General features: G+C 37.4%; 1 protein-coding gene across 1 annotated transcript in view; it reads right to left on the bottom strand.

Moving 5' to 3' along the window:
* Positions 1-25270, bottom strand: part of pkdcca (protein kinase domain containing, cytoplasmic a) — a 36391-nt gene extending 11121 nt beyond the window's left edge. Inside the window, exons 1-5 of the mRNA XM_051917985.1 lie at positions 23563-25270; positions 10630-10752; positions 1792-2066; positions 1606-1685; positions 948-1055 (exon numbers count right to left, since the gene is read on the bottom strand). Coding sequence (XP_051773945.1) covers positions 948-1055; positions 1606-1685; positions 1792-2066; positions 10630-10752; positions 23563-24279 — 1303 coding nt within the window. The 5' untranslated portion in view covers positions 24280-25270. The remainder of the gene's footprint in view (positions 1-947; positions 1056-1605; positions 1686-1791; positions 2067-10629; positions 10753-23562) is intronic.
* Positions 25271-26736: the final 1466 nt, after the last annotated feature.

Consider the following 26736-nt stretch of genomic DNA (forward strand, 5'->3'; position numbering starts at 1 on the left):
AAATAATGTTCTTAGATACAGTATTTTACTATGAATTAAATAGAAATTAAATTAAATACAGTTTATTGTGTAAACACAAAATAACAATAATGACCAGGAAAAAATAATAATTATAAACCATCCCGAAATACACCGTGACTCTTATTCTGAAATGTCTGCAGTCTGCACTGTAGCAGGCTGCTCATGAGGGTGATAAAATATGCATTCTTATAACCGTCTAAACATACTACTATATAAACATTGTGTAGTAAACACTGTCATAATTCATCAACATTAGCTCATAAGCAATCGCTTGGCATAAATGTGCGCTATTCATTAACTGCGAAGCAGTCTGGAGTGCTGCTGCGCGAGCCTGTAGAGCTCGTAACAGTGCGCGCGTTTCCCGCGGTTAGATCAGCACATTACACTTCAAATGTGCGCATCTTCCACACTGGATATCTTCCCAAATCGTCCCTCTCTTACATTTTCGTCTTGTTTTTATTCATCGACGAAAATTAGAGTAGATTTTAGTCATAGTTTTAGTCATTCAAAACGCATTATTATTTAGTCACGGTCTCGTTTTCGTCCGTGAAAGAATGCATTTTAAGGCATCATGGGCACACAGCTAAGGTCCATTTTGCTTTGAAAAACACAAGACGTGGGCAGTGAAACGGGAAAAAACGCAATGTCTCGACCAGTGTAAATCTTGTTGACGCAAATTATTCATCAACGAGATTTACACTGCTCGAGACATTGTGTTTTTTCCCGTTTCACTGCCCGCGTCTTGTGTTTTTCAAAGCAAAATGGACCTTAGCAGTGTGCCCATGATGCCTTAAAATGCTGTCTAGCTAGGTTTTGAAACAGAGCCAGAGAAAGAACTGTCGAATTATCATCTAAGCTTTGGTCATTTGAATGTGTTCACTTATGTCAAAGGTCATGGTGTTTTGGTACCTGTCTGGGTCACTCACCTGTTTTGTGTGTCTGCGTGTTATTCTTGAGGTAATGTCCGTTCCTGTAGATATCCAGCACTTTTTCGAGGTGAACCAGAGTCTCGTCGGTGCCCCATATCAGCTCTCCTGAAACACATTCATACAGCATAAACAACTCAACTATTAGCGGTTTACATTCTGTCATTAAGAAAACATGCCTACAGAGTGATGCTGAAGTGGGCGTTTCGTGACAGTGGGAGAGAAAGATAGGATCGAGGCTGGGCCACCCACGCTACCCGCGGCTTCACGGACTGTTGTGTCCCAGAAAAACAGATTTCAAACGCTATCTGACATGCCATTATGCTGATGAACATGATGATAGAGCGCATGAGGAAAGGAATTAAGGCCAGAGACAAAAGGCATGCTGGGAGGGACAGAAAGAGAAATGTTGGGATGTGAAGAGAAGGAATGTTTGTAGAGGATGTTTGAACAAACTTTTTCTCCTCTATAAAAAGTAGTCAAGAGCAGGGCTTGACACTCACTCCCAGATAAACTATCATCTGCTGGATCTAGTTTTGGGCTGACAGACCACCTTAGAGCAGCTACCAAACCCAGCTTGACCACCCTGAGCTGATATGACCTACTTTTTTCAGCAGTAGGAATGAGAGCAGAACTTGGGTAGTGAAATCAGACTCACTTGTACAGTTGACGATTTTGTCCAGAAGGGGTCTCAATGCTGAGGGGGCACTGTGAGGTAACAAGTAGGTGAAGAAAAATCTAGAAAATATGGAAAAACCATGTCAGCATTTCACTTTGCCTTAAACACCCTAAAATACACAAATAAAGCAGAAGTTGTCTCAGATCTCAGGCCGTGAACACACACCTGTAAGCATTGTAGAGGTTTCTCTTTTCGTTGATACCCTGACAGCGCCCCTTGTGGCAGGGGAGGGTGAAGTTGCGGGCAGGGAACTCCATGAGACAGTCTGAAGGAGAAGACGGGGAGCAAGGCGTCTCCTCAACACTGGCGTCGTCCAGGTCGGTCACTTTCAACACTCCCCCCACCAACACAAACTGCCGTGGCCTGAAGTCCAGCAGGGTGACGGACCCGAGCGGGGAGTGGGCCAAATAATGCAGCAGCCTCATCAGACTCAAACAGATCTGTGGAAAGCAATATATTATTTTGAAATATGGAATATATTACAGAAAGGTTATATATTCATAAAAATAACTCTAACCCACATATGATATGCGGGAAAAAACAAGATATTATGGCCACCATTTAAATAAAATAAAATGAGGGAACGAATTAATACAATGTGCTACTATTTAACCAGAACTAGGGAACAAATACCTGGTTGTTATTATTTTCCACAGTTACTCATTAGTTCCTCACCTGTTCTTAGTTCTGTTGATTACTCTGTCAGTGTATTTAAACCCTTCATTTTTCCTTCATGTTTCCGTTGTTCTGTGTCGTCAGTATAATGTGGTTGTGTTATTCTGTTCTCCTGCATGTTTCCTCTTGGAATTATTATTAAAAGACAGTTTATTTTGTACTCTTTCGTCTTCCCGCGCTCATTACAGCCACTAAATGTGACACTAAGATGATTAGCCAATAATTATTTTTTTAATGTTATGGATGATTATCAAAGGCCAATGAAAAAGTTCTATATTATTATGTCTAAACAAATTAAAAATAAAACATTAAAGCAGTCATTTTATGATCCTACAAATGAATTTCTACTGTTTCTACACCGGGCGCAACAGCTGCATATACTGAACTCGTCAAAGTGAAATTTACGAATCCATTTGTACTGTTGTCGAAAGAGTGCAAGTGCGTGGAGCACGTTACAAATACAACATTATAAAGTACAGTATAAAAATTAATATTTATTTTGAGATTTGCTAAAGCTTACATTGTTATTAAATTACTAATGTTTTTAAAGATTAATTTTAAGTGAACAGATGTCAGCAAAGGTAATTTAACAGTAAAATAAGAAGATAAGAAATGACAACTAAATATTAATATAAAATAATTATAAATAATAATTAAATAATATTGGTTGACACTGATAAATGGAAAAATCTTTAATATTGTTCGATAAAAGATATGGTATCAATTTATTAATTTGTTATCTTTAGTTTGATTCAAGATTATGAGGGAACATGAAAAAAAAAAATTAGTGCACGGATAAATAACTTAATAATCACTGCAATATTCCATAAAAAAAAAAAAGTCCATTTTGATTCATGGTGACTTTGCAAAATTTGTCACATATATATATATATGAATAAAGATATTTATATTTTTATATATAAATGAAAAAAAGTACATTATATATATAAACAAAATTTTTATTTTAGATGAACAGAGGAAAATGCAGTGGCTTGTGAAATAGAAACTGAATGCGAGGCACTGCCAGAAGTGTTGTATTTTGAGCACTCTACCTAGTGAGGACATTTCACCCGCCTCTGCCTCTAACTGGTACCTTGTTTGAGACCATCAGGGCTGCCCGAAACCTTGTCAAAATGTACCGTCTCCAGGCACTGGAAGCACCTCGTTGAAAGAGCCACTTGAGCGTGTGAGGCCTGTTGTGTATGTGCATGTCTGCGAGTGCACGAGTGTGTTACTGGAGGATTAGTCCTCTTATTGTGTGTGAGGGTACGAGGGGTGAGGCTGAAGCTTTGGCAGCTGGTACACCTCGCATTCAAGCAACACCCTCATCTACCATGTTCTTAAGGGCAGAATTCAGAGGATTAGACGGCCGTAGGGAAAGGAGAGGAGGGCGAAGACGCAAAAAGGAGTGAGAGGGGTGAATGCAACCCAAAGAAGGAGAGGAGAACATAAAAGAGAAGCAAACAGAGAGGAGATGAGGGGGTGGAGGAGACACTGCCCATGCCTTTCACAACAGACAAAAGCTGCTTTTAATACACTCCGGATTAGCAACTACTGGGAAAGGTCAGCCCCCCTCACACCGTGTTTGTATCTTGCTTAACGTGGTAGGCAACCGGTAGCTTTGGCAAAACCATTGAGAAAGCCATTGTAAGGGAGGTGAGGCCATCCAAAATACCCCAACAGATTTGATTTCCTCAAAAATGCGGCAAGCATTTTTCCATTCATACATGAACGCAAGGGTGTGAACTAGGGCTGCAGGAGATTGGAAAAAAACTGACATACAGTAGCAATATTTTATTTTTCAGCAATATGTATTGTAATATATAAAGATACAGGAATTTTTGCCAGATGACTTCAATATTTATATTTGGAAACAAATTTTCATTTTAGAGTGATTGTGGTGATTTTTGGGGGGGAAGTGCATCTGCATAAAAATAAAAATAATAAAAAAGCAAAAATATTACTTTACTCTGAGGACATTTTTCTGAGTGCAAATCCTTGTAGGGCTGAACGATTTGGGAAAAACTTCATTTTTTTTTTTTTTTACTGTAAAATTACAATACTAATATTTACATCTAGAATTCCTAATTTTCAAATGGTAAACCATCAAGTTTTTATTTTGATGGGTTGCTGGAAAATTATTTCATTGTGATTATTATTAAATAAAAGTATTAACAATATAAGAAATACACTGTAATAATATTATAGTGCTGTAAAAAAAAACTAGACTAGAAATAATTTTATTTTACTGTAAAATTGCAATATTAATATTCAGTAATACAGTATTTAATTTCTTCACTTTCAAATGGTAAACCATCAAGCTTTTATTTTGATGGATTGCCAGCAAATAAAATGATGCACTGTTGGTTTCATAATGAAGTGTGGCACTGTGGCTGCAATCGAAAACTGAAAAATGCTGCCTTCGTAGGACGCATTTCAAGGTAAGAAGGTATCAAGGCACGTCCGAATCCAATGTTAGCTTCACTTCCTGTTTCCTGAGATACCTTTATCTGATTGATTTTTGAACGCAGCATAGATATCCTTTGATATCCCACAATCCTGTGCGTTCCATTTCCAAAAATGGCATCTGAAAGTTCTAGCTGGTGGTCAGTTTGTGTGTAAATATATGATTTGACCATTGTATTCCACTTTTGATGTCATTTCTAGCGAGAAATTTTTTAGCTTGCGCTATTTTGCTGAAGATCATTAAACCGTTGCGCTTCCTCAGAAGTCTGTCCTAAATCAGTTTCGTGTGGTACCTTCGTGCACAAATGCTGCCTGCGAAGTCATTCCCTGATAAGGCAGGGAGGCAACAAGTCAGCTGCCTGAGATTTCGGATGCAGCCTGTGTGTTCATTTACACGCATGTAGAATGAAACCGCTTCACTCTGAGACCAGTAGCGCACATATTTACTTAATTAAATCACAGCCTGCATGATTTGATAATGGCACTAAGCCATATTGTGATATTGATTTTATTTTGATATATGAAGCAGCCCTAGTGTGCACGTTTTCTTGCTTGGCACAGTTTTGGTTTAGCTGGTGAGGAGGGCCTGGTGTGAGTACGGGTGTGTCTTCACTCCCAGCATTATGTAGAAGGCATAAAAGCCTTCGTCAGCGCGCAGAGGAAATGGTTTCGGACCTAAATGAGCTGTTTGGAAGTCAACGGATTCGACAGTCTCCCCAGAGTCTATTAGTGCCTCATACGCAATTCAAATGTTGCTAAAGCATTGCTGGGGTGTTTCTGCTTTGTTCCACATGCACACAGAGAAACAGAGGCCAGCAGCGCCTGTAGAGGACAGTCTTAAAGAGACAGGATGCAGTAGCATTTAGAAACACGTGGAATGAACTTAACTGCTTGGCTTTGTTCAGACAGGCAGCTAATCAGATTTTTGAGCATATCTGACTCAAATCCGTTTACTCAAATCTGTTGTTTGGAGTCCGAACAGCAAAAAAATGTAGGAAATCCCAAAACTTGTGATCCGATTTAAATAATTATTGATATATGGAAATGCTTCAGTCTGAACTGTCACACTGGAATTCATTTGGGATGCAACACTTAAGTAAACTTGTACACAATGTGCCGCAGTGTTTATAGTGTATCACAGCTGTGCTTAGAACTGTCCAAATTCACACATTTTTGCTCACTCACACCTATTTAGCAAACTGTCTCATTCAGTAAATAGTAAATAGTGAATGAGTGGACTAGTGAGCGATTTCAGATACAGCATATTACAAACGTTCAAATGTGTTGGGATTTTCTTTTTCTTGAAAGAAATTAATATTTTTATTCGAGAAGCATGCATTAAATTGATCAAAAGCATCAGTAAAAAATGTTACAGAAGATTTCCATTTCAAATAAATTGTGTTCTTTTCCTATATATATTTTTAGTTATTAGTCATTATTAGAGAGTAACTTGGTATTATGTTGACGTCTACATCATTACCAAGACATCCAATGTAGATGTTTTGGATATTAAATACAATATACCAAAATGATTACTTGCAAAATGACAGCAAACAGTCAGTCTTAAATATTTGATAAACAAACCAGAATTGTGTGCGGTACATATTGTGTCCAAATCCTGCGCACATTTTGTCAAAATAATGACTGAAATGAATTAGGACTAAACCTGACAGAAACTCACAAAAAACACACAAGTAGGTTACTTTCAAAACCTCAAAGCTGTGTAAAATATATAAAGGAATACATAAAATGTTTAAAAATAGTAAGAAATGAAAGGAGAACGCCAAGAAAAGCCTTAAAGAGGCTATAAAAACCATGAGAAAATCAACAGCAGGAACTCTTAATTCACTGAACATAAAGACACAACTTGTCTCATTCTCATTAAAAGGGTTTCATTGTTCTAGACTGGAAATTCATTCAATATGACTGAAACATCACTCTGAAACGTGAGCCTAATAAATATATTTAGCAGAATACTATGAGTTATGGAAAAGGAAAGGCTGTCACAGACTGGAATTGGTAATGCTGAAAGTCTATTGAAACTAAAGTATGGTTATGAATTGCTCTGCTGAACTGTATACCGCTGTGTTGACATGTAGATGAGTGTGCTGTGTTCCCTATTAAAGCATGAAATGTTTACTGAGCGGCTCCGCTTTTGTGCAGCGAGTGTGTTGTTCTGTGTGTGTGAATCAGTGTTTGGGTGTGTACATGTGAGGAAGGCCAGTAAATACACTTCTGAGTGTAGCTTTTGCTTTTGTGTGTGTTAGCTGCGGTGCTGGGTGGATTAATTACAAACTGTACTCCATTACTGATTGCAAATTACATGACAAAAATTGAAGTTAGTCACACTCTATTAGATTACACATTTTAGGTAATGTATTCAGACTACTTTTTGATTACTTTTAGATTACTTGTTTATCAAATCGATTTTAAAGGTGTTGTATGTAATTTTTGACTGAAATAAAGCATAAAAATACCATAATATGTTTGCAGATATAAGTTCACATACTTGTTTTGCTGAAAAACTATGCTACAGCCAGTTATTTTATTTTGAAATGTACGTTCCATGTGGGAACGTCTGTTTCTATCTGTGTGATCTGCCACTGCCAATTTACCCAATAGTATTTCGACACTCCAGGTTGCCAGTTTGTGGGAAACACAGCATATTACAGCCATGGAAGCCAGCAAACGAATGGGCCAGTGATCACGGATTTTACCAGACCTAAAAAGCCTCAGCATTCATCTAAAAATCTCTATGAACCGGAGCATATTGAAACGCGGATAAATCAACTCATCAACTTACAAGTGTGTAAGTCTCCTCGCCTTCTGTTGTCAGTTGCGCTTATTTCTATTGCGTGTCCTCAATCTGGCAACCCGCATGAGCGTCGAGTCTGAGGAGGAGGCGTTGGGAGAAACAACTCTCCCCAATATTTATAATTTAGACGGCAGTACCCATTTCAACCACTAGCTGTCAATTTTACGTACTGCACCTTTAATATGATTATTTTGTACCATATAAAATATTTTCTAAATAAAAAACTATATATAAAAAATATTTAAAAAAATTATAAAGAAAGAAAATATATCCCATTTTATCAACAACATGAAGGACCCCAAACTTACTGCTATTGTTTGAATAATATATAATCACTTAATAAATAAAATTAACTGTAGTCATTTTAAAATGTAATATAATCTAATTACAAGTACTTAATTTTTGGGATCTGATTATGCAATCCAGATTACATGTAATCAGTTTCTATCCAGCTGGGATGTGAGTCTGCAGCTATCATAATCTGAATGTATTAATTCTATATATATCCATTTAATTGACTATGAGTTCATAACATATATAACACATCTCCCATGTAATGTTCACAAATTATCATATGTCTTATTTAACATAAATTCATGTCAACAGCAGCCTGTTATCAGAGGAAGAGCTCATGCATTGGGATTTCATTCAGTTTCATCCTCTCTGAACAGGATGCGCTTTGGCCACAGGAAGTCATAGCAAATCATTATGGGAGGTTGCCAAGGCGATAGCGATCAGCCGGGTCTATCAGGCATAAGCCATGCTACCTAACAGGAAGTTCAGAGAGAGCAGAGTGCAGGACGTCCCACACGGCTAGCTCTGCTGGAAACAGGTTTAACCCTGTGTGTTCTACTATGGATTGTTTTTTGGTGGGTGTTTCATTATAGAGAAACATTGTCAAAGGAATGATTAGGGACAGAGAGCGGAATCATACACTCAAAAAATTAACTTTCACTGTTGTTAGTTTCACTCAAACCACCCTTGTTCATATTACTTTAAAAACTCATGTAACTAGTTGTTTCTACTAAAAACGAGTATTGTCAGCTTTACTTAGTAAGTGTTTGTTCAGTCAACTTAACATTGCTGAGTGAAACGCACAAATTAATGTTGACATAACTAACTGGGCAGTGGATCCGTAGTTCCCAGCATGCTTTGCAAGAGACTGCATTAGGAGAGTAAATTTAGGGATTATTTTAAGTGTTATTTTATGTGATTTTCAGTAAAGGGAAAGATGTTGTTAGTTTATGTTAGTGTTTAATGTTCAGTTATGTTGGACATTTAGAGGAATTTCTGTAATGCTTTTGAATTTTGTGGTTACCGTTATGCAGAAGAGTGTCACCTGTGTTTAGGCTGTGCGCACTCATACACGCATGTTTATAGGATGGAATTCCTGCTCTCAATTCAATTGAGTTTGTTCAATGAGTTATTTTTGAGTGCATTTTGTAGAGCAAATAGTTCATTTAATAAGGTAAATTAAGTCAATAAATGTGTTCACCCTACGTAATAAACATAACATTATTAAGTAAACTGCACATATAAATATTATGTGACAGTGATGTTCAAATGATTTGTATTTACTCAAAGAAATTTTGTCAGCTTTACTTAAATTTCTTTTGTTCATACAACTAAATTGTTATTTGTACAAATTACTAACTATAGTTGTGTGGAACCACTTGACACTTCTTTTTTAAGTAAATCCAACAATTAATTTTTTTGAGTGTGGGATTAGGACATGTCGCAGGCAGGATTCAAACCTGTATTACCCACATGAGCAGCACCCTGACTGGGTATGAGGCAAATGCATGAACCGCTGGCCCATGGCTTTGCACAGAAAGCACAGTTAGAGGTTGGCTGACTCAAAGTCATTAAAAATGTTTATAGAGCATTATGAAATTGTAGTAATTTTATGAAATGAATGTAATTTTGTCCCCCTGTTTGTTTATTCAAGGTAAATGAGCTGTACCTTCTGGCCTCTCTCAATCTATTCATCTTTCTCAAAAAATTTATAATAATTTATACAGTGGTGTCCAAAAGTCTGAGACCACAAGTGGAAATGCTTTGTTTTTTTATTTATTTAAAAAAATGATTTTTTTTTTAACAAATTATATTATCAGCATCATTTTCATGAATAGTTGAATGTAAAAATTAACATTAATTTTCTTTATGTTTTTGGAAAATTCTAAAACTTTCTATGTATTTCTAGAACAATCTAACTAGCTATCTAAATAAATAAATAATCAGATTTTCAATTATTTTTCAGACTGTTTATAATAATTTACAATGTCACAAATAGTCTTTAATCAAACTAACCTTTCATTTTTATTAAGCTAAATTAAAAAAAGGGAGAATTTGAAAAATAAACATGAATTTTTTTTTTTTTTTTTTTTTTTCAAAATCCTAAAATATTCTTTTTATTTAGGTTCAATCAGTCAATCAATTGATCAATCAAAAATCATTTTTTCAGTAAGGTTTCAGACTTTTGGGCCCCAGTGTATATAATATTTTTCAATGTCATAAATAATGTTTAATTTAAAAAATAACCTTTAATTGTTTTATTATGCTGAATGTTAATAAAAAAAAAAATTTTTTTAATTTTTTTTCAAAACTCTAAAACACAAATACATACATACATACATAAGTTTTATGTTTCAGACTTTTGAGCCCCACTGTATATTATATTTATTATATATATTTCAATGTCATAAATAATGTTTAATTGAAAATAACCTTTAATTGTTTTATTATGCTAAATGTATTTTTTTTGTTTAATTGTTTTCAAAAATCTAAAACACTCTTATTCCAGGTTAAATAAATAAGTAAATAAATAAATAAGTTTTAGGTTTGAGGCTTTTGGACCCCGTTGTATAGAATTTTTTCCAATGTCAAATAATATTTACATCACAATAACATATAATTCTTTTATCATAGTCACGTTAGAAAATACACTGACTCAATTTGTTCACAGTTGTAAGCGCTGATAAGACGTTCCTCCCTGGAGCTCCAGACAGACACTAGATGGAATGTGTGATATGAGTTGAGTGACTCACCCTGAATCTCTCCTCCCAGGGCGTCTGCAGCAGCTGGATCATCTCCAGAGGGCTGCCCAGCTCCGTGATGGCCGTCACCGTGTCCTTTATATCATTGCTGTCCTGGTAGCAGTAGCCGTAGAGCTGCAGGAGAGAGCGCAGACACGAGAGCATCCGTCAGCACACAGATAACAGCGGTGTGTTGAATTTCACTATTCTGACCCTGACCCCAAATTCAGCTCTTGGCTGGATGAGAAGCCATGGGTAAAGCATTTAATGGAAATAATTCAGAGATAAGTTAATTGAAAGCGTTACGTAAACCAAATCAAATACATGACATTGTATCAGCCGTTATGGGAGCAGACAGACAGACGTACTGCAGCGTGTAATCAGGAAACGTTGCACTGACATGTGCTTGTTTGTCTAGTGGGGGAGGTCTATATGTTACGGCCGCTTCTATCAAGCTGTTTCCCTCGGCCCTGCCGTGACGGGCTCTTAGCGGTGCAGAATTTGGCTCTTTGCTTACAGAAACATTTTCCCAAGCTATTTCAAGCCAAAGAAGCTAGTTAAAATTAAACAGCATGAAATTTCATCTAAAAAGAAAACAACCTATGGCTGTGTGACCGGCTGTACCACGAGAGGCATCACCAGCATCAAAGGAAAATCGTCGGCCAGTAATGTCGGGAGGTTGAATGGAGAAAACGGGCCATTATTTTACTCCACAGCCAAGTGGGTGTTTCAGTTGTGTAAGTTAACAAGTTAGTTTCCACGTTCATCTGTGCCGGAATTATAACCTTCAAAGTCTCTGTCAGTACATGCAAACTTCTATTCCAGTATAACTCAATTTAGTCACATCATTCACACATGCTAATAGTGCATAACACCTCAAACTCATACACTGGCAAAGCTAGAATTGTCCAGTGATGACACGCTGGATGTTATGTTGCCTAGCAAAGACACTGGGCCTTATTCCTAAAAACACAAACATGAATATATGTGTAAATCATTTGTAAATACATGCATACAGTACATAAAGTGCTGCATTCAGTTCAATATGTCAGTTTATGTAGAAATGGATTTATAAATGACTTACACACACTGCAAAAATCATTTTCTATTTTTGTTTTAAAATTGTGTAACATATTATTAATTATTATTAATAATAATTTTTGACCCCAAATTTTGTACCCCATTTGATTATTTTTTTCTTAACTTTTGTTAGATTAATGCTTAAAACAAGCATAAATGCCAATGGAGTAAAACAAAAAATCCTTTATTCTCTGAATCTTAAAATAAAACACTTAATATCAGATGCATTTATTTAAGGATGTTTTTACTGAAAAAAAAGGCTTGACAAAAAAAGCATTATAAAGGTATTCATAATGTACATTAAAATGCATCATATCTTTACATAAATAATTGTAACCAAAGTTAAAATGCATTATAATATTTGCAGACTCCTTGTATTAAAACTGTGGTTACAATTATTCATGAGACACTACAATGTGTTATTAAGGTGCATTACAAGCAGTAATTAATGAATTAAAATTGCTTTTATAATGCATTATATATGAAGGCTTTAAAGAGGACCTATAATTTACAAGATGTAATATAAGTCTCTGGTGTCTCCAGAATGTGTCTGTGAAGTTTCAGCTCAAAAGACCCCACAGATCATTTATTATAGCTTGTCAAATTTGCTCCTTTTTGGGTGTGAGCAAAAACACGCCGTTTTTGTGTGTGTCCCTTTAAATGCAACTGAGCTCCTGCTCCCCGCCCCCTTTCCAGAAGAGGGCGGAGCTTTAACAGCTCACGCTTCAGTTGCTCAACAACAACAAAGCTGGAGAATCTCACGCAGCCAAAATGAGGATTGTCAGTAACGGTGTTCAGCCTTACATTGTTCAAACCGGAGTCGACACTGATGGAGAGACTCGGGAAGAAGTTACAACTTTTAGAATGAAACTGGACGTTTCTGAATGGTTAGTGGATAAATTTATGTAGTTGATTCAACTCATCGACTAGCATGTGCCATCATGTTAATCTTTTGTGTAAATTCAGCGTTGAATTGGCCCTCGTTTGTGAAGCAGTCCAGCGTAAAATGACGGCATGGCGACAACACTCTACTACAACAACTACAACTCTTCTCTAAAGCAGCCCAACATGGCCTCACCCCCTTTGTTGCATTTTCTCGGGGGCGGGGTTTATGTAAATTTTAGGGTTAGTGATGTCACTAACCCGGGAAGAAGCTCGTTGTAGTCCCTACCAGCCATTTTTTGTAGTCCTTAAACAGCGATTTCTGTAAAACAAAATATCTCCCTTTGCATTGAACTTTGAGCGTTGTAACTTTGCAGATGTTGTTTATGCTCAAACAGAAGCATTACACACTAACTAAAGTAAAAAAAGTGAAATCATAATCAACCACCCCTTTAAGTAAAGTGTTACCACATTTTTATTTTCTGCTTGTGTTTTATTAATGTGGGCATAAATCTCAGTCAGGCTTTGGACACATATGGGACATTTCACGAATGTGGAAAGCTACAGATGTCCATCAGTGACAAAAACTGCTCACTTTACCACTGGAAAATAACTATTGGAAGCTGGTGTTTGACCATTTAGTCTTAACGGCTGATTTAACTGGTGATCAGCAGAAGCTGCCATACGCTTCAATTCCCAATCAGTTTTGGCACATAGTACACAACGTATAAATCAGCAATGTGATGTCTGACCAGTCCCAAGATACCTGGCTGTCTCAAATGTCAAATTAAGGACATCAACTCTGGATCTTTATAACTGTCCCTGTGGGAGGATCGTGAACACATTTAGCCTCTGATATGAAGCAGGAACAGGACCAATCTGATCTAAGATCTGTGTGCAGACAGGCTTGTAGAGCGAGTCTTTCCAAGAAAGCCCTATCTGAGATTAAACACACTCTAATGACTATTATCAGCATGATTCATCTCAAATGTGAGAGAGTGTGTGCATTTGAGTGTTTGTCTGTGCTCAGACTCCACGGCTGCTTGCTGGGAATAAAACAGACCTGCACATGGAGAAACGCTGCTGTCTGTCTAGCCACACGGTGCCGTTTTGACTGACACAAGCTCAAAGGTCAACTTGCCTGTCCGGTTCATTTACTACGAAGATTTTGTATCTGTCCAGAGCTGCAATGTACCAGATGCTAATGTCACCAAGGGCTCCAGAAACATTTTTCTCATTTCAACTAGCTTTTGGTCTGAAAGTTTACATCCAGTTGTTAGTACTAAGCACAGTTTGCTCTCGAGAACTGACTGAATTCCAGAGCAGTTTCATTCCTGTGCATGTAAGCAATATAAAAGAGATGGGAGAAGTTAGTATTTAATTGTCTGTTTTGCAGTCATTTTGGGCTGTACAAGAAAATCTCTTGGAAGCTTTTTCTCTATTTTCAGGAAAGAGTGAGTAAGCAGGATCATTAAAGGAGGGGTGAAGGAAAGTGGCCAACAGACTGTGTCCGAGTCTGATCTGAAGAAATTACCTAGATCTTTCATGGTCTGGTTCTCTGCTTTTTTTTTAACCATGTTAACCTTTTTTTTTTTTTTACTTCAGTAATCATTCAGTATTATGGTGTATATCATATTACCATCTGATACTATGACTGTATAGCAACAGAACTTTCTTTATAAAGACAACAGTGGTCTTCTCACACTTACCATGATTTTGCCAGGTGAGTGGTAAAGTCTGCTTAACCGTATTAAGATCACTGTAATACAACAGCAACTGCTAAATAAAACAACAGCTATAGCAATATGATAAAAGACACTAATTCAATTCAAAAGCTACATTCAAGAGCATGAAAAACGGCACAGGAAGGAAAATTCTTATAATCATAGCTTTGATAATAAGTAATGCACCGATGTATCGGCCGCCGATATTTATCAGCTGATTTCTGATCAATTTACAACCATCGGCATATCGGCTATGCATGAAAAAGGCTGATATAACAACCTGATGGTTTATTAATTAACTGCGTGAAGGCACTGAGCTGTGATGTCTGTTAATGTCTGTTTTAACTTTATTCAAACAATAAAAGACAAAAAAATAGCTCACTACTCTTGACTAAATAACTTTTTTTTAACTTTTATAAGGATTAATATGTCGGCCTATGTATAGGGCTCTATGATTTACGGGAAATGCGGACGGAATTGCGGAATCCAGTCATAAAAATGGAATTTACTGTATAACGCGGAATGTCACGAAAAGTTTGGATGAATAAATAAAAAGTAGGTCAGTACACTTAAATCAAATCGCGATATAGACTAGTGTCTTATAAATATTAAGCCGCAAAAAGACTATTTAAATATGAATCCTGCATGTTCTGCGTGTCTGTGTGTGAATGAATGGCGCAGACGTGCGGTTTCATTTACCTCACACACACACACACACACTGAAGCACGCGTAACGCTCGCAGTGTTTTTCAGCCTCTACCGCTTCAGTATATGAGGAGTATATGAGGATCTCCAGAATCACTTCACAGCAACCCGTCAAAATAAAAGTTCAGTTTAACTTGAAGTAATTGTGACAGAAACATATTACTGTTGTACAGTAGAATTTAGCTACGTCTCAATGTAATAATAATATATAGATTTAATTTATATGCAGTGTTATTTTACATTTGTTTACTTTATTTCTGTACCTGAAAACTGTTAAACCTACCTAAAAGCACTGCTTATTTCATATGTATCTTTGTTTTGTTGTATTAATGTATTTATGTTGGCCTGCTGAATATTAATTGGATCCAATCCATGTTCATTAGAAATTATTTGATGATGCAGCAATAAACTCGCTAGTATAACTTAACGCGTTTTTTTTTTTTTTTTTTTAACTTTGCTGATTTAAAACATGATCAAAACACTATCTATTTTAATGACAAAAGATAATGACATAAATAAGAGAGAAAGTGACAAATATCTGTATCTGCCAATAATTGTTAAAATCAGTATCGGTGCATCCCTAATAATAAGACTTGTTAGGGCTGGTTCACACAGAATGCGGTTAAAAATGTGAGACACAGGTCAAAGTAATGCAAGAAAATCAAGCTCTTTAGACATGTTTGAAGTTGAACTTCTTTTAACTTGCTGTGTCATGCATGAGATGCTGCAAAAGACGCAAGTGCAATGGTCAAACAAGTCTGTCTAGCACATGTTTAGATAGAACAACAATAGAAAAGCTGTGGAATGCAAAAACGAGTTCTGTGTGAATAGCCCCTTAAAGTGCTAAAGACACAATGAAATGAATGTAGCAACAGATCTTTTTTTTCCATATTGTGATGTACATCCGAGTGAAACAGATTATTGAATAAGAAAAAAATGTAGGGCGGGACTTGGTCAAATGTAAGAAAGGGGCAGGGAAAATAAAAAATAAAACATATGCACAATATGTCCACAATAAGATCAATAACATGTATTTAGAAAATAGAAATAGGGTGAATTTTTATTTCATGACTTTAACTAGCATCTTCGTCAGCTCTTGTTCTTCAAAAATTCTCCTCACTGGTGCCACGTGTGCTGATATGCATATGCTCAAAGGCCTTTTTGTTAGGTTAGGTGCCATTAATAAACTAACACACGTTCGCTCCCAACCCTACCACGATCGTTTAATGAGGACACCCTGGCAACAAATCAAAACGGCCACGGAGACGGCCATGTTTGCCCAGAGATGAAATAGTGGTGGGCAGTGGAAGCCAACGTCTACGGTCAGTGAGGACAGGACTGTCCACGGGAACAAGAGCTGCTCAGTAACAGGGGCTTGACACTGACCGTACGGCCCGTGTGCTGAGTTATAGCTGGGATCAGATTCAAACTTGTGTGTGGAGGGTTTCTGAGAGGAAAAGCTAAAGTGAATAAACGGTTCAGGCAATGAGTTTTACCACATTGTTTTCATCAAAGTTTCTGAAGCAACGCCGCTGGAAAAAGTTCTGAGTCATTTTCCCTTGCCTCTAAAATTGATCAGTGAACATTAAACAGATTTGAGACTTATTAAGGTCCAAACAGAAAAATGTGAAATTGTTAAATCTTACTGCCAAAGTGTTCAAAGGCTTCAGAAGACTTCACTCAAATGCCTGGTTCTGTGCCTGGTGTTTGACGTGATTCAGCAGTCGTTAATGCTGATGAGTTCGGGATCTTTCAAGGTCGAAATGACTAACACCTCTAATCTAAATTCCAATAAACTAACACAATGACAGAAGTGCAATGAAATTTATTCAGCTTGAACTGTTTACACATTTTATTTATTTTCTGAATCTGTGAATCTGCGCTCTGAAAATCACATGGATCTTTTTAGTAAAGCGATCACACGATAGGAAGAGACAAGTTGATTTCCTCATCAACCTGTTCCTGCCTAGAAAAATAAACAGAGAGCAGAGCCATGTAGAATGAGGAGGACAGAGCGTTCCGAGCTCTTCCAGCGGAATTCATCCCCATCCTTGACTCATTTCCTCCCACAATCCTCCTGTTCTAAGCTCTTTCTCAGAACAGCCATTAACACAGCACTCCCGACCTGTTCCACAGTCAGCGACTGCCCACCGATACTCCTGTGGGTTTAATTCCTTAAACACACAATGAGATAAACATGTCCATCCAATCATTTAGCTCAAAAGAAAAAGTTCAAATCTCGTTTGTGAAATTTATCTTAAAACTATCACGAAATATATGTTTTCACTGGAAAAATAGCAGCATACAGATTTAAAATGACATGGGGCTGAGCAAATAATAGCAAAGTTTTCATTTTTGGGTGAACTATCCCTTTAAAGAGGACCTATTATGCCCTTTTTCAAAGTCTTGATTTTGTTTACTAGTATATGTGTTCAAAAAACACCTTATTTTCCCCATATTCTCCATTGTTTCAGCTCCTCTCTTCCCAGTCTGTCAGTAACGCTCTGTTTAGTTCCTGTCTTGATGAAGCCCCTCCTTCTGAAAAGCACAATGTGCTCCGATTGGTCGACTGGACCAGAGTGCTGTGATTGGTCAACCACTACGAGCGTGTTTGGGAAATGTCTCGCCCCTCACAATAACCGCCAGTTTCAAAACACTACTAACTCAACCAGGCCCCGCCCTTTCTTGCGTATGCTTTGAGCGGAAATTATTTAAATGAGGAATATTGTGACGTGTTTGTTCCCGGAAGAAAATTTAAGACTACAATTTAGACTTTTCAGGGAGTTCAGAAACAGAGACACTGATATAGAGAACTCCTGCTGGAGGGACTTTGCAGAACTTTTTCATGCAACATTATACACTAAAAAAAGATGAATGTATAAAAAAGCATAATAGGATCCCTTTAAACGTAGATATACAGTTGCTGTGACCCTGCTGTCGACTGGAGCACAGTCGTCTTCTCCTTCCTGACAAACTAAGAGGTTAAAGTATTAACCCGTGTTTAATTGCGTCTAGCACTAAAACTCTCCGTCTCACTCCCATCTTAAAAATGACCCTGGGGGCCTCTGTGTTTAGGACACCCAGCTTTCACATTCACATGTTACATGCTCACATTAGCAGGTTACTGATTACCCTGCAGTGTGTGTGTGTGTGTTTGTGTGTGTGTGCGTGTGTGTGTGTGTGTGTGTGTGTGTGTGTATTTTGGGACTTGACTAAGAATCTGAAGAGTTAACAGAATGACATGCTAATGTAAACATAATCCCAGTGCAAGACCACCCTAATCAGGCCCCCAAGCTGAGTTGCAGATTGCCCGACACACCATTTCAAATGCCTTTCCATATACAAACACTCGGGAGAACTTAAAGGAATTGATCACGCATAAAATGAACATTTTGGCATCGTTTGTTCACTCTCAAGTTGTTCCAACTCCGTAGTATTACTTGTTCATCCATGAAATGCAAAATGAAATGTTAGACAGCATGTCGGAGGTGCTCTTTTCCACAGAAGGAAAGTGGATGGTGATTTTTACTGTCAAGCTCCAGAAAGGACAAAAAAGCACGTTAAAATTCATCCATATGACTCATGTTCTATATTCCAAGTCATCTGAAGTCATATGATAGCTTTGTAAAAATAAAACACAAAAACCATTATTCATTGTACTAATAATCATCCACAAAGGAGCGTACATCCGAACACATAGCCTTTCATACTTCTTTAAATAGCGTGCATGAACACAGCAACTTCACACTAAAAAGTTTCATCCTTGCCTGGTGTCTGCATTATTTTGTCCAAATTATTTCTTTTAAAGTACCCCTATTATGCTTTTGTCGAATATTACCTTTGATGCAGTGTGTAATACAGCTGTTTGTGAATGTAAAAGGTCTGCACTGTTTTAAAGATCAAAGCGCACAACAAATTAAGTTGTATCCTAAAAGAAAGAATCGATTCTGAACTGCCGCAATGAGTCGTCAACAATTCCAGTCTCACTTCCTGTTTCACACCTACGTAACAATGTAACAAATTTGCATAATGCCAGCCTATGGTCTTCATTGGCTGCCTGTGAATGTCTACTTTGCCCCTCAAACACTGTAGTTGTAGCTGAGACTGGAAGAGTTTGGTTCATGTTGTTCATGACGTGACATTCATTTTCTGACATGCGCTGTAAGTGGTCGACCAATCACAGACTGGACAATCTGACCAATCAGAGCAGAGTAGGCTCTTGGAAAGGAGAGGTTTACGCCGCGTTTCCACCGCAGAAACTTTCCCCAGGAACTAGGGACTTGGAGTGGTACTCTGTGTGTTTTAACCGCAGGAACCAGGGTCTAAAACGAAGTTCAGAGTAAAAATTTCCCCCTCAGAAAGTACCTAGGTAGCACTTTTTTAAAGTTCAGGAACTTTCGGGGGTGGGATTTGGGCACTAATCATGCTGATTGGTTGAGTTAACGCAGCATTTTATTCAACCAAGTCTGTTGCGGTACGTGCTTACTGCTAGTTGTTTGCTATTCAACAATGGAGTTTAAAAAATACGACCGATGGACCGACAACAAGGTTCAGGCTTTATTAAGCTTATATGAGGAGGACGAAATCCAGCAGGAACTGGAAAGTCACGCGCAGTCCTACGTCACCGGACTTAATCTTCAAGGTACTTTAGACTGCGATGGAAACGCAGACAGAAACAGGTCGGAGGGAAAAAAGTTCCTGGGACAAATTGTTCCAGGTAATTTTGGTGGAAAAGCAGCTTTAGAGAGACTGAATCTTTGAATGAACTATTTTCAGACTCTTTGAGAAATAAGATGGTGTGCAATGTATATTATGAGTAAATTAAAGTGTTTTTTTTTTACCTTTGATGCATGTAAATCTATTGTAGGAGACCTTTAAAGCAAAATTAGGAACCTTTAATATAGCATAATAGTGGCACTTCAATTTATTACATGGACTATGTAATTGTACTGACTTTTTATCTCACAATTCAGCCTGTATAATCGCAATTGCGATTCTGAGAAATTGTGGGATATAAAGAAATCTTGCAGTTATGACTTTTTTTCCTCAGAATTCTGAGATGTTAAATAAAATAAATGCGGAATAAAGTGTAAAAACATATAATTGTGACATTTTTATAAAAAAAAAAAAACTTTTTTTTTCTTTTATCCCGTGGCAAAAACAAGCTTCCATAGAGATGTTCAGTGGTGATTAATCAGGCACACAGTTTGCATCCTGCTCTCTGCTGTCTCTGGTGTCAGTGCTGACATGGCAAATGCCCTTCCTGACATGTCCATGAATAAGCCCACTCTCCCTGTCCACACAGATCCAGCACCACCACCAATCATGACTGTTTATATAACAGGTGTTGTCCTCGCTTGTAAGAGGAAGACGGGGATCTGCTTGACAGACATGTTAGTTAAAGACTTCAGAATCTGCCCTGGAAAGCCGAGCAGAGACATCACTGCAGTGTGACCTCCCTCTTTCAGGCCAACGGCAGGCAGACCTGTGCAAATCCTTTCGGCGTGCACTCTGCCTGAACCCGGCCTGGTGCTAATCAGCATCTCGTATCAAATCTTCTGACCTTTGACCTCGCAACTTATAAAATAACAGCCATTTATTTTTGTCTGATGTGGCGGCTGCCAAAGCAAATGAAAAGCAACACTTCTGGGCCTGATTGGTTAGGTGTGAGGGCGAAGAACCAAGGAAGATGCCGACTACACGGGTTGTTTATTAATACTTACATGTGCGGAATATCTGTGTATGTGTTCCATCATCATAGGTTTATAGAGAGAGGTATTATTTGTGTCATTTTGCTGATTTATGAAAGTTTTGAGAACTGGGGCCTAATCACAGCCAACCGCCTGCTCTGAAGCTCTTGGCAGCGGTATACCTTATAAAGTGAGACGTGGCACTACAGAATGAGGAACGCCCATATTCAACTCAACTTTTACACATATTGATATTTGTAACTGACTTGAAATGTAATGGTAAAAATTCTATCTGTGCTTTATAACAACTACTACTAAGTATTTAAAACTTGTCAACTGGCTATTTGAATAATGTCAGTGTTATGGATGAGTAAATCAGGTGTTATTATGTTAAGCTTAACAAAGGTAGTTTAAAATAGACAGGCAAATAAACAGATAGAGACTTAACATTAGAGAATGCTTCACATTTATATAAAAAAATTGTACTCTTAAAGGTTCATATGCTTACACTTCCTTTAAATAAGAGAATTGCTTTCTTTGATATATAAGAGAATAGCAGTAAAAAGATTAAAAATATAGAAAATAAGCTTCAAAATACCTTTGTAAATAAATCAAAATATTAAATATTTTCCATATTCATATAGCATGCTTAATTCAAACCAATGCCTTCAAATCAAGCAAAAGATGTAATAAAAGTAACAAGACCGAACTGTGGCCACATATAATTTGGTTTCACACAAAATATTATGTTATTCCTTAATGCATTTCACAATATTTTTATGACTTTAAAAATGCAACAGCTCGGTCTGTCACAAATATATAAAAATCTTTGGTAACACTTTACAGTAAGGTGTCATTTGTTAACATTAGTTAATATATTAACTAACATGAACTAACAATGAGCAATACATTTGTTACAGTATTTAATAATCTCTGTTAATGTTAGTTAATAAAAATCCAGCTGTTCATTATTTGTTCATGTTAGTTCACAGTGCATTAACTAATGTTCAACAATATTTTAATAATGTATTAGTAAATGTTGAAATTAACATTAACAAAGATTAATAAACGCTGCAGAAGTATTAATTCTTAGTTCATGTTAACTAAAGTTGTTAACAAAACCTTATTGTAAAGTGTTACCAAATCTTTTTTTGAACAATGTTGAGCTATAATTTCCAAACCAGATTACAGTCTGATTTGTGAATTTATTCACAAACGTGTTATGTTTAAAGTTGTTCATTTTTAGATATTTAAAAAAAGTAACAATTTATACTTCAAAAGACTTGCTGGGATTTTATGTCAGCTGTCAGCTGTAGAGCATGTTGTCTTTGCGATATAATGATGATGATGGTGTTCTTTTTCCCATAAACTGTGTCTTTTGTGTGAGTTCATTAACTGGGCTCTTGCACCGTTGGTCCCCTGCTGTGAGCACAAAATGAAATCAGGTCGGCGGCCCCAATCTACATACAGCTTCTGATAACAGCACCTCAACGGTTACAGCTTTTGAAATGACATAAACCATCTTTCCATGGCCATATTAAACCGTGACGTGTTCGTTTAGGCCAAATACATATCAAGCTTATAATATAAATCAACAAAAACATCTTGGATAATAGACATAGTATGCAGAATTAAAATTACATTTAAGCCATGTTAATTGATGGAATTTTGCAGTGGTTGGACTGATTGCTAAAAAAATTATTTTTATTTGACCCCTGATTTTCATTTTTTACCATTTAAACTTAATCTGATTTATTTTTGAATCAATACCCACTTCATATTAGCTGTACGCTGTCTGTAGAAAAACTAAACCCATAACTAGAAAGGGCTAGAAAATATTTTTCTCTTGCCTTTTCTGAAATACAAAAAAAGAAAAAAAAGAAAGAAAAAAATATTAAATTCAGGTAACAGATTTTCATCACTTTATAAATATAGTTTTTACGCATGTAAGTATAATTGTATTTATTCATGTTTCTTTTTTCTCTCGCGCAGAGCCTGGTTAGTTTCTGAGCTGGCTGGACTGCAGGACTGTCTGAAGACAGAGGCAGAAGATAAACGAGGGCTGTTAATTTCAGAGTCTCGTTCGCTGATGTTTACAAGAGCTGATTACGACTTCAACAACTACACAACCGCTCATGTCAAATAAATGACACACACGGCAAAACAGAGCCGCTTCTGAACCCCCTAAAACTGGGGAACAAAATACGCAGACAATGAGCCAATTCCCATTTTTAGTAACTGTTGATTGAATGATAGGCTAATTACTAAGACACACCACGGGCTTGTGTTGATTTTGATACTTTACGCGTAAACATTCACACTTCAGATCTCACACAGTAACTAAACACGCGGGTTTACATTAGAAAGGCCTATATGATGGACACTAATGCAGAAACTTGTTTTTTTCCCCTTTATATACTGCTTTAGTATTTATTTAATGAGCCCTTTAATTGCTAAACTTATAATGTACTGAAGTGTTCATATTACGCTTCAACAATTAATATCTATGTAACTAATAACTATGATAACAGCGAGCATTAACAAACAGATTTACAAACCTAATTCATTGCATGAATGTTGTTTATTAATGTTACTTATTTATTAATTTGAATCCACAGTAAAATCAAAGTAATGAGTTCATATTACACTGATTCAACTACTCTGAATGAAAATACTGGTGAAGAAATTCGAGTCATAAACATAAAATTGAGTGGAACTTACTGTGACAAATAAATGGAAACAGACGTCACGTGTTATAATGATTAAAACGTTTTACATGAACGCTAAGATAAAGTGTGATTTTAATTTCGCGGCTTAGCTCAATTCATCTATATGTGCTTTGTTTAAAAAGGAATCAAACTTACCTTGAGAATATTAGGGTGCTGCAGTCTCTCCATCAGCGTCATTTCCTTGACAATTTTGAAGGATGCGAGTTTGTAACAGTCTGTGGACGACGCGTATTTCTTCACACAATTCTCCATGTCGTGACCCCCAAAATCGACTGATTTTAATGCGACGGAGAAAGTGCTGTTCAAAGTCGCCTTGTACACCGCCTTTGTGTATCCCGAGCCCAGATACTGGACATTGGTAACGTTATCAATACTGCTGCAGCCGAGCACCGACTCGCGCGTAAACTCCCGATGTGATTTTGTTGCTATGGATACAGCGGGAGTCGGTTGAGACTGATCGTAATTATTGTTTTTCTCGATTCCTTTGTATGATTCCCAATCGCCGCGCTGCTCCAGGTCCATGAGCCGCCTGCGCTCCAGCGGTCCGGTGCCGACCCAGTGCGCGCGTCTCTGCCGGTACCGCAGAACCTCGTCTAATCGCTCGCGTATTTGCCGCTGGAGCTCCGGTAGTCGGCCGACGACGGCCGTTTCGACTGGTGTCAGGTCGTCGACTTGAAGCCGGGCAGGAGCGTCCGCGTCGGGCTGCTGCTGCTGCTGCTGTTTCTCGTGGTGGTAGCGATGCACGCGCTCGCCGTGGTGCTCGAATCCCGGAATGAACAATAAATTCATCAGCGTGCCCATGAGGAACGAGAGGCAGAAGCCCGCCGCTACCACCATCTTTCTCCGCTTCATTTTGTTGCGTATTATTATTAGCAGAAAATAGATGTGTTCCCCCTTCCAGCCTCCGCCTACCCGCCTGGCAGCTGCAGGCAGTCTGGCCGTGCTGGAGTGTAGTATTGTGTAGCGTGAAGGCTTCAGGATCGCGAGGGAAGTCTATGATGCTGCGCTCAGAAGGATGTGCCGTATGTTCACGTCTTCATCTTGCAGTTATGATTTAAGATCCACCCCATATAAGGCTGATCATGGTGACACTTGCGTGTGCGCCCAGTTAACGGGGGTCTCCGAGCTCGCGCGCACCAGCACTTCGCCTCAGCGCGACTCCAACGAGACTGACGTCACTTTGACTGGCAGTTCACTCGGCTCTGCTGCTATGGAAAAGCTGCGGTTCAGACTTAAAGGAATAGTTCAGCTCCAAATAAAGATTCTGTCATCATTTACTCACTCTTAAGTTGCTCCAAACCCGTGTGACGTTCGTTCTTCCGTGGAATGCAAAAGGTCGTTTGAAGAATGTCTTTTCAATGCGTTGACAATGAATGGTGACTTGATATCGAGACTTTAAAAGGAACGCAAACATCATGTGTTCGACTATTTTTAAGTCTTTTGAAGCCATATTATAGCTTTATGTGAGGAGCAGACCTTACTCAGAGAAGACATTGCTCACTATGAAGTTTATGCGTTTTACTGACTTCTCATTCATTGGCATTATACATGAAAAAGACAAGCACATTCTTCAAAATTTCTTCTTTTGTGCAATGTAGAAAGTCGCACTGGCTTGGAACGACAGGAGGGGAAATAATGACAGAAATTTTATATTTTGGATGCACTAGCTATTGATTGTGGAATTTTGACAAATCCAAATTTGTTGTCATTGAATATTCTGTTATAAATAAAAACAATAATGTTTAATATCAATGTCTCTCTCTAGATAGATAGATAGATGCCCTAATTTACTGACCTGCAAGAGAGCAGTAGTCTATACTTGACTAGTAGCCTATTTGTTAGTCTTAATTAAGGCATTCAGTTTTTCACTAACCACATAATTTCTGTACAATATATTTAAAGGTCTACAATTAAAACATCTTGAGGTTCTCCACTCTGTTTCTTTTATCCTACATGTCTAAACAAAACATCCACACGATACAGTTAGTTGCATGTCTATGTGTTTACCAAATGTTTTAAGCAAGCATTTAATTGTGTTTTTTCACCGCATTAGACTCGGCTCAGTTTGCAAGTCCCTCTGACTTTCGGAAAGAAAAATGTGTATAATTATGTCTCTAGGGTCGGAGAAGTAAAAGTTTAAATGAAAAACAGACACGGGCGGGCAAAGGGGGAGAGAAATGATGGAAACATGGCACTTGTAAGCTTTGTTAAACTCGCGCGAGATAAGGCATTCCATGACTACTAACATTAAGCCTGTTGTGTTTGTAGGCTGGGAGTAAATAAACGGCAAAATCAATCAACAACGTCATAAGTGGATTTAAAGTTCAACACAAACTCATAAACTACAGCATTCTTGGATAAGAGCAGTCTTCATGATGCATTGCAATTATAATTATTGTGCAATTATATATTTTTTTTCTCGTAGCGAAAGGGCTCGTGAACACTGCTGGCCAGGAATAGCACAGGGCCGAATGCCAGGGACACACACGGCTATCCATCAAGCGCGCATTACCATGCTGTTAGCAACTAATTAACAAATACAATCAACCTGGAAACTGGAGCAATAAGAGCAGATCAGCAGGAGCCCCGCTTCAGGGGCGCTTTCAGTGTTGCCATGCGTCCACTTTTATTTATAGCACTAATTAAGGTAATGTAATTAGGTGATGTTGGTCTAAATCTAATGTGAAAAACTTAACTGGAGGAAAATGGTGTGCTTGCGACGGGTCTCGTGGGTTAAATTCGTAACAAAACAGGTATAAAGTTTAGCATGGGCCTTGCACTGTACCAGAAAGTTTAACACAAAATAACACGTTCTATCATTGCATATAACAACAGCAACGTTAATAATAATAATAATAATAATAAAATCATATGTTGGCAATGTTGACAACTCCCAAATATCTGATCATTTACGGGGCATACACCGTAAAAAAAGAGACACTTAGCTCCATCTTATGGACGTTAAAATAACAATAATAAATAAAATAAATATATTATTATAAATAATAATAATAATAATGGAAATATTCACAATCAAAAACACTCAATGTAAACAGAAAATTTGACTTCTCAACGCTGTACAAATATTCAAAATCAACGTTACAAGGACAACGTAATGCCTAATGTAGCATTCAGAAAAAAGAAACGTATTGAATTGAATAAATAAGTGTAGGCTATCAATAATGAGGTGTTTAATTTAAGTCTAAGCTTATCCAATACACTTTGCGTCTCACAGAAAGGTCCAGCATGACTGTCATGCTTAAAGAATCCTGTTTAGACAATGTTAGTTTTGCTAATGAATGGTATGCA

Source organism: Ctenopharyngodon idella, chromosome 13 (genome assembly GCF_019924925.1).
Source record: "Ctenopharyngodon idella isolate HZGC_01 chromosome 13, HZGC01, whole genome shotgun sequence".
Lineage (NCBI taxonomy): Eukaryota > Metazoa > Chordata > Actinopteri > Cypriniformes > Xenocyprididae > Ctenopharyngodon > Ctenopharyngodon idella.